The 9221-nt window shown below is 47.0% G+C and overlaps 1 protein-coding gene and 1 non-coding gene across 2 annotated transcripts in view; both read left to right on the top strand.

The window, feature by feature from the left end:
- Positions 1-3210, top strand: part of LOC149467455 (glutamine--tRNA ligase-like) — a 124124-nt gene extending 120914 nt beyond the window's left edge. Inside the window, exon 12 of the mRNA XM_089671652.1 lies at positions 3100-3210. Within this exon, the coding sequence (XP_089527778.1) occupies positions 3100-3182 (83 nt within the window). The 3' untranslated portion in view covers positions 3183-3210. The remainder of the gene's footprint in view (positions 1-3099) is intronic.
- A 2155-nt stretch (positions 3211-5365) lies between these two features.
- LOC149467458 (small nucleolar RNA SNORA14) lies at positions 5366-5498 on the top strand. The gene has a single exon (XR_016311929.1). It is a non-coding gene; the product is annotated as a small nucleolar RNA SNORA14 (small nucleolar RNA).
- The last annotated feature ends 3723 nt before the right edge of the window (positions 5499-9221 follow it).

Genomic DNA, 9221 nt, shown 5'->3' on the forward strand with positions numbered 1-9221 from the left:
ACTTGCTGGCAGGAGGCAAAAATTGGGTTTCCTTTCTGCCAAGCAGCATTATGTTGTGTGGCAGGGCTGTACAAGTCAAGGGCTGCCCATAGATTATGCAATTTTTCTTTGGAAGGAATTGCTCTATTTCGCCATCAACACAGTCAGTGTTGATGAAGAAATCCCCCCCGCTGCGCTATTATGTTCTGCCTTTGGGGAGCCTTCCCTGCCGGCAGAACACAATGATCCTTGCTGGCAGCTATGGCCATCGGCAGTGATTGCATGCAAAAAATCAGACAGGCTGGTTGTACAACTAGCCTGCCCACAGATGGATCGAATCTCGGCCAGTCCCTTCTGCACCTGCCGAGATTCGATTCATCTATGGCTGGCATAAGGATGGAAAGAAATAATACCACTCCTTTGGCAGATAAACTGCTCAAATGACAGTAAATGTGCTTTTCATTTTTATATTTAGCTGTCTGTTTTTTCAAAGTTTTTCAAGGATTATATAAAATCTCACTGGTGCTTCCAGCCTCTTTCCAATCTCTAATGCAGCATAAAGATCCCTTAACCCACTGTGGTTTACACGAGCATGCTGAATTAGCCCGGGTTCACACTGATGTAGTGCGGAATTCGCAGTGTTTTGTGTGCAAATTCTTCACTGTGTCAGAATCGCACCCCGTTCATGCGAGCCGCTGCAGGTGTGTATGTTAACACCCCGAAAGTGGTCTGCAAAACGCGGTGTGATGTGCACAATTGGATCGTACAGGTGTGAATACCCATGGGATCTGATTCTAGTGGGGATCAAAAAAGGGTCCTGCATGTTTTTGGTGCGGTGCAATTAGAGCCATACAAAATGTACGGCTCCGATCGCACTGCACACAAGTCGCATGGGATTCACACAGGATTTCGGTGCGGTTCCTGTGCGAATCACATGCGATGTACAGCATATATGTGAATCAGGGCTCAAAGTGTTTTTCTATTCTTCATGTGTAGTGGTCCCAATGCAGGCAACCTGTGTTTCCACACCGGTCTCAAAAATATAATTTGCAGCATGTGTAACCACTTGAGTACCAGCTTATAATAGTTTTCAGTGCTGGGATTGTGTGACAAGTACTAAAAAAAAAAATAAAAAAAGGAAACACATCTGGGTACAATGTTGCTTTATTTATTTCAGGTACTTATATAGCACCATCAATTTGCGCAGCACTTTACATATATATTTTACAGTCACATCAGTCCCTAACCCTCAAGGGGCGTACAATCTAAGGTCCCTAACCCTCAAGGGGCGTACAATCTAAGGTCCCTAACCCTCAAGGGGCGTACAATCTAAGGTCCCTAACCCTCAAGGGGCATACAATCTAAGGTCCCTAACCCTCAAGGGGCGTACAATCTAAGGTCCCTAACCCTCAAGGGGCGTACAATCTAAGGTCCCTAACCCTCAAGGGGCGTACAATCTAAGGTCCCTAACCCTCAAGGGGCGTACAATCTAAGGTCCCTAACCCTCAAGGGGCACACAATCTAAGGTCCCTAACCCTCAAGGGGCGTACAATCTAAGGTCCCTAACTCTCAAGGGGCGTACAATCTAAGGTCCCTAACCCTCAAGGGGCACACAATCTAAGGTCCCTAACCCTCAAGGGGCGTACAATCTAAGGTCCCTAACCCTCAAGGGGCGTACAATCTAAGGTCCCTAACTCACATTCATACATACTAGGGACAATTTAGACAGGAGCCAATTCACCTACCAGCATATCTTTGGAGTGTAGGAGGAAACTGGAGTACCCGGAGGAAACCCATTCAAGCTCAGGGAGACCAGACAAACTCCAGGCAGGTGGTACCGTGGTTGGGATTTGAACCGGCAACCCTAGTACTGCCAGGCAGACGTGCTAACCACTTAGTCACTCTGCCGCCAATTTTATTAAGACAGAACTTTCTTTTGGCTGTATTTAATAACCACCACCTTTTATATATCTTACTATACATATTTTGGGAAAAAAAGACCCAGTGCAGAAACCCCTAAAAAGACTCCCAAACAGTGATCTCATTTTTGGCTGCAGGTTTTTTTTTTTTTTTTTTTTTTTTATTTGTTTGGAAATGAAGAAACATAACATGATGGTACTGAGTAAGTTAAATACGGAGCGCTAGTTACTTTAATGTACAGATCATACAAAGAGGAAGTGAAGGAGTTAATGTACTGTGTCACATACATTGGCAGGATGGAGATAAGGATGTTAATGTTCAGTAGGTGAACATTAATAGGTTTATTATACAGGTCATTTGATGGGTTAATATACAGATCATTTGATCTGTTGTAAGGGGGAGGGATCAATAGATAAACCGTACCATGTGATCACTGTGATGACTGGTTTTATAGTGATTACATGGTACCCAGGCCCTTAGTTCGACTGGGAACATAGCAACTACCGGGTGGATCAGCTGCCCATCAGCTATATATACATTACGGTGTTTTTTTTTGGTTTTTTTGTTTAATTGCACTGGGTAAATACAGGGCCACTGATCCGCCCTTGAAAAACGGTTACGGAGGATTAATATGGAATCCCCATGAACAAACAAAACCAGCGCTCAAATCTTCATGCAGACTAAGATAACAGAAACTGTCATTCGTAGAGGTGCAGCTGTTAAAGATCGGGAAATCTTGATACTGGTGAACAAAAGCAAAACCGGGTGCACTCTCTTCGGGCATTAACGTAGCAAACCAAGAATTTATTATAAAGCATAAAAATGCATACTCACAAACCAAAGGGGGATAACAACAAACCATAATAACAGTCCACAGTGACGATAGACCCTTAGTAAGGTAAGCTAACGTGTTTCGGGAGACAAACTCCCTTCATCAAACCTCAAACTAGTAATCAACTAATTCTGCAATATTCAATGTTTGCATTGTGTCAGAGCCTGGACTTCTATTTTTCTTTCTTATGATGGACTGTCCTCAGTTCCTGTGTTTGTGTCCATCACGGTTTTAGAATGAAAGGTGATGATGAGAGGTCTCCAGGAGACTTTCAGGACTGTGTTAGAGAAGATATATGTCTGGAGGGATCCGGAAGGGCCCGTGTATTGTGCTGTATTCTTTATTAATCTGTTTCTTTCCTGTGGCAGGATACAAGCCTTACGCCGTGACACACGCCTCTGATAACTTCGACCAGCTGTATGAGTGGGCGGTGGAGCTCATTAAAAGGTGAATAGTCCATCAGGGAGACTTTATTTGGGTGGCAGGATGCTGAAAACAGAGAGGCCCAAAATAGCTGTAAAGATATAACAATTGCCTGCTTTTATCATCTCTGTCCAGAAGTTGTTTTCTGCAAAACTGGGGGAACTTCCTGACAGCCAATCTGTCTGCATGGGTTTTTTTTTTGTTATACAGGACTCTGTTAAGTCCCGTACAAAGCCATCGAACAATAATCTGATCGTTAGTACACAGCTGTCGTCTGAAATCATTTGAAGGGACAAGCACGGAAATTTTTTTTCCGTACGATACCAGATCATACGATTTACATTTAATCAATACTGTTTTCGTCCGAAAAATACAATATAAATACATTACATCACTTCTGAATTTTTGATCTGTAGTACAAGAATTTTCATAACTTTCATAACTTCTTCACTTTTAATAGGAGACTTGCATGCACAACTTCAAATGGACGATCATTTGTCCAATATTCTCATCATGTGTACAGGGCTTTAAACAAGATCCTTTAACAACCTGATCCAATAAAAGGATATTCCAACTTTTCTTAGATGCTGGAGAATTAAAGGGTAACTCCACTAACACCACTGGGGGAAAAATGGCAAAAATATAGTATTGCGTACACAATTGTGACACACGTCATATTGAGAGTTATTAAAAATGACCTTTCCTTTTAAATCTGCAGCGCTGTCATTTTCTGTAAAAGGCAATGCAACATGGCAGCCTGGAGGCATTCTGTACAGAGTTGTACAGTACACCCTCCAGAAATGTCATATCTGCTTTGTGTGATAGGCTCCCTGATTTTTCCAAAAGCCTGCACCAAGTTACAAGTCAGATTTTGATCATCCCCTCCCAACAAAAATATCAGGTCTAAGGCTAGGTTCACGTATGTACGGGTGGTTCCGCTGCGGATCTGCACAAAAATCGACCCACACAGAAGAATGCGGACCCACGGGCAGGTGCCATTAATTCTAATGGCATGCCGCCCGCATTGGAAATCGCAACCGCACTGGAAACCAAGGTTCCCGTGCGGGCTGCGTATTCAGAAAAAGTGCACAGACCTTCTTCCACGGGAGTCCATTCAAATGGATAGGCGCTCGTGTCCGCGCAAAATGCGGCCCGCAGGAACGCGGCTATGTGAACCAAGGGTAAAGGGATGCAGACCCTGCCACTCTACTAGTTAGAATCCTCCAAGTTTAGCAGCTGAATGATTCTGCAATCACTCCCATTCACATCCACTCTGCAGATGGTCACAGACAAACACCTATTGCTTAAAGCGGTAGTAAACAACAAAAAATACATTTAAAAAAAAGTATTTTCCCTGCAAGTTAAGAGCAGAATGTGCTTGTATGTATCGCATACTAGCACATTATGAAAGACTTACCTGAAAATGAAGCCCTCCTGTGGAGCACTATAATGGCTCCCCGGGGCTTCCATTTTCACCCGGTCTTCCTTTTGGGTTCATGGGCTGCAGCCATTTGACTGGCCGAGCTGCAGTGACATAGTCTCAGCCATGGCACGGCTCTCTCAACGGATGGCACGCCATCCATTGAGAGTGCAGTACGCATGCGCCGGTGCCATCACTGGTGCTTTTAAAATAAATATCTCCTAATCGGTGAACTTTTAGGAGATATTTACAGTACCTACAGATATGCCTTATTAAAGTAACGCTGGATGTTTTTACAACGGCTGTTTTTGGCGGTTTTTTTTTTTTTCTACAGCCAGTAAACTCCCCCGCATGTTATCCTATGTGTCCATGCACACATGGTCTTTAATCAGCGTTTTTGGCAGGGGCGTGTTAAAAAAAGAAAAGTAAACACTGCTAAACCCTAATGCAATAACGCTAAAAAAACTTGCATTTTTAATGCGACTTTACACAGCTAATGCTGCCAGCGTTAAAATGCCCAGTGTGCATGGAGCCTTGAATAACAACCGGAATCTGCAACAAAGTTTGTTAAAATCCCTGCAATGTACGTACATCACCCAAAGGGGAATGTGTTTTTTTTTTTTTTTTTTTTAACAAAAGGAGTTACTTTTTAAAGCTCCTGGTTTCTAACATCAAAAAAATAGCCAGCTGATTCATGCGGGCAGTTTTGTCGTGTTGCTTATACAAAAGACAATGTATATGCCAGACCTGCAGCACTGGTTGTTGGTGGCTGTAATGTCATCTTAGGTCCCCAGCGTCTCTGAAACCCCCTGGATGTCTGTCCCCCATAGATGCCAGGACAAGAAGAGACGCCAGAGCAAACCTGTGAGAATTCCAAAGAGCTGAGACGGCCTGTTTCTGTTCTATTTCACCTCTCACACATTTTTCTATAAATTAATTTCAAAATATACCTAGAGATCACACAGCATATGATCCGGAGTATTTCTTTTCTGTTTGCATGTTTACAGGCAATAGAAACTAATGAGCCCCATAGGTTAAAAAAAGGAAAAAAAAATTATTTCCTCCTTTTTAAAGCTGAACTTCAGGCAAGCAAAACACAATATAAAGTGTAAGTTCACCTTTTCACAAAAAATGAACAGCCTGCAGACTTTTGGTATATGTTGTGCAGCCCTCGGGTCTCATCAGTCTGTACTGGGAACATTGATTACGGTAACAGCATTGATCTCTTACTAGCCTCATGTAACATGTTCCCAGTTTCGTATTGTCTTCTGCAGCATTTTCCCTGCCAACAATGTATCCTGTCCACACTCTCTGACCTTCATTTCCTCTATTATTTAGGCAGTTTAGAGCCCTCAAGTATTATATACTTTAAACATTATATGCGGCCCTCTGGTGATGTCAGGGGCCTCATTTGAGCACCCCTTTAGCTCATAGGTTGACGATCACTGCCTTACACCCTCCCCACCCCCACCTCACTGGTTTTTATTTGCCAGGAGTTGGGTTTTAAACCTATTATTATTATTATTATTATTATTATTATTTACAGTATTTATAAAGCGCCAATAGTTTGCTCAGCGCTGTACATTACAAAGGGGGACAGAACATGTGACAGAACAATACCAATACAATGTGATACACGAGGGGTTCGAGGGCCCTGCTCTTTCGAGCTTACAATTTAGGAGGGAGGGGATGGTGGTACAGGAGGAGATAGCTGTGGAGGATGGAGTGGTAGGAAGAGTGGAGGAGGTCGGCAAGTTAGCAGGGGGTTGGGTAGGCTTCCCTGAAGAGATGGGTTTTCAGGGTGCGCCTAAAGGAGAGGAGAGTAGGTGATAATCTGTTGGGTTGGGGCAGGGAGTTCCAGAGGATGGGTGACACCCTGGGGAAGTCCTGGAGGCGGGCATGGGAGGAGGAGACCAGGGAACTAGAGAGAAGGAGGTCTTGTGAGGAGCGGAGTGTGCGTGTTGGGTGGTACTTGGATATTAGGTCAGTGATGTAGTTCGGGGCAGTATGGTGGACAGCTTTGTACGTCAGCGTTAGGATTTTGAATTTGATCCGTTGCGCAATCGGAAGCCAGTGGAGGGATTGGCAGAGGGGGGTGGCGGAGACAGAGCGGTTGGAAAGGTGAATGAGTCTGGCAGCCGTATTCAGGATGGACTGAAGCGGGGATAGCCAGCGGCGAGGCAGGCCAGTGAGGAGGGAGTTGCAGTAGTCGAGTCGTGATATGATGAGGGAGTGGATGAGCTGTTTAGTGGTTTCTGGGGTTAGGAACGTGCGGATTTTGGCGATGTTGCGGAGGTGGAGTCTGCACGAGTTTGTTAAAGATTGGACTTGGGGCTGGAAGGATAGGTTGGAGTCCAGAATGACACCCAGTACTCTGGCCTGCAGGGCGGGTTTGATGGTAGCGTTGTTGGATGTGACGGAGAAATCAATGGGGGGTGGTATCTGGGCTGGGGGGAAGACAAGAAACTCGGTTTTGGAGAGGTTCAATTTAATGAAGTGGAGCGACATCCAGTCTGATATGTTGCTCAGTAGGTGTGTGATTCGGGCTGAGACCAAGGGGGTGAGGTGGGGGGTTGAGAGATAGATTTGTGTGTCGTCGGCATAGAGGTGGTAGTTGAAGCCGTGAGAGTGTATGAGTTGGCCAAGGGAGGAGGTATAGATGGAGAAGAGAAGGGGCCCAAGGACAGAGCCTTGAGGGACCCCAACAGAGAGGGGGAGTGAGGGGGAGGTGGTAGCATTATAGGTAACGCTGAAGGAGCGTTGACAGGTAGGATGAGAGCCAGGAGAGAGCAGAATCTCTGAGGCCGAGGGAGTGTAGTTTTTTGAGGAGGAGGGGGTGGTCGACTGTGTCGAAGGCCGCAGAGAGGTCAAGGAGTAGGAGCACTGAATAGTGGCCATTAGCTTTGGCGGTTAGCAGGTCGTTGGAGAGTTTGAGTAAGGCAGTTTCGGTGGAGTGTAGGGGACGGAAGCCGGCTTTTTAAGTATGGGGGTGATGTGTGCATGTTTCAGAGGGGAGGGGAAAGTGCCTGAGGAGAGGGAGCGATTGAAGATGTGGGTGAGGGAGCGTAGGATGGAGGAGGAGGAAGGTCGTAGGAGTTGTGAGGGGATAGGGTCGAGGGGGCAGGTGGTGAGGTGGGCATCAGAGAGGATCTTGGAGACTTCCTCGATGGTAGTAAGGTCAAAGGTGCGGAGTGTGGGGGGAGCTTCAGTATGAGGAATGTAGGGTGGGGTGGAAGAGGAGGTCAGAGCAGTGGTGGGGCCGTGGGAGAGGGGTGATGAGGGGGTAGCTGAGTGAGGGTGAAAGGGGTTGGAGAGAGTTTGAGCAGCGACGAAGTCCCTGCGGGTTATGTCGAGGGGGAGGGGGGATAAGGGGGTAGCTGTGTGAGAGGGGACGGTTTGAGAGGGTGTGTGAGTTGCGGCAATGTCCTTGCGAATTGTGTCAATCTTGTTTTTGAAGTGATTGGCAATCTCAAGGGCAGTGAGTGAGGTGCTGGGTGGAGGTGGGGGTGGAGAGAGTAGAGAGTTGAAGGCAGAGAAGAGTCGGCGAGGATTGGAGGAGAGGGCCTTGATGAGGGTCAAGAAGTAGGCCTGTTTGGCAGCATGGAGGGAGGAGGTGTAGATGTGGAAGGCAGATTTGTAGCGGGTGAAGGCTTGTTGGGATTTGGTTTTGCGCCATAGTCGCTCCAGGGCACGACTTTGTCGTTTGAGGGTTTTGGTGTGATCAGTCTGCCAGGGCTGGAGCGGTCGGGGTCTGATGTTGCGTGTGGTTAAAGGCGCTAGTGAGTCAAGGGCTGTTGAGAGCGCATTGTTGTAGGCGGTCAAAGCCAAGTCAGGGCAGGACAGGGGGAGGATGCGGTCGTGGAGTTGATCAGCTACAGAGTGGAGGGGGGCAGGGTTAAGGTTGCGGAGGTTACGGCTGGTAGTAGTGTGACATTTGGAGGGGTAGGCGTTGGAGGACGAGGAAATAGAGAAGGTGATCAGGTTGTGGTCAGGAGAGAGGGAAGGGGGTGTTAGTGAGGTTGTGGGGAGCGCAGCGGTTGGAGAAGACAAGGTCCAGGATATTTCCGTCGGAGTGGGTGGTGGATTGTATGCACTGTGCAAGTGCAAAGGAGGAGGTTAGGTGGAGGAGACGGGCTGTGTCTGGGTTGTCGAGGTTGACAGGGATGTTGAAATCCCCAAGGATGATGGTGGGTAGCTCAGAGGAGAGGAAGAAGGGTAGCCAGGAGGAGAAGTCATCCAGGAAGCTGGGTATGGATCCAGGAGGCCGGTATATCACAGCAATCTTCAGGGGGGTTGGGGAGAATAGTCGGACGCAGTGGGCCTCGAAGGAGGAGAAGGATAGGGAGGGGGGGTTTGGGAGGACTCGGAAGGTGCTCTGCGGTGACAGGAGCAGACCAACCCCACCACCTTTACGACCGTTAGGCCTGGGTGAGTGGGTCCAGGTGAGACCTCCGTAGGAGAGTGCAGCAGGGGAGGTAGAGTCAGTGGGCTGGATCCAGGTTTCCGTGATCGCTAGGAGGTTGAGGGAGCGGGAAACAAAGAGGTCGTGGATGGCGGTAAGCTTGTTGCACACCGATCGGGCGTTCAGGAGTGCACATGAAAATGGGGGGTAGATTTTAGGGAGCAGGGGGACAGATACTAAGTTGT

The sequence above is a fragment of the Staurois parvus genome, unplaced genomic scaffold, assembly GCF_062004578.1.
Source record: "Staurois parvus isolate SC_StPar_1 unplaced genomic scaffold, SC_StPar_1.0 ptg000111l, whole genome shotgun sequence".
Classification (NCBI taxonomy): domain Eukaryota; kingdom Metazoa; phylum Chordata; class Amphibia; order Anura; family Ranidae; genus Staurois; species Staurois parvus.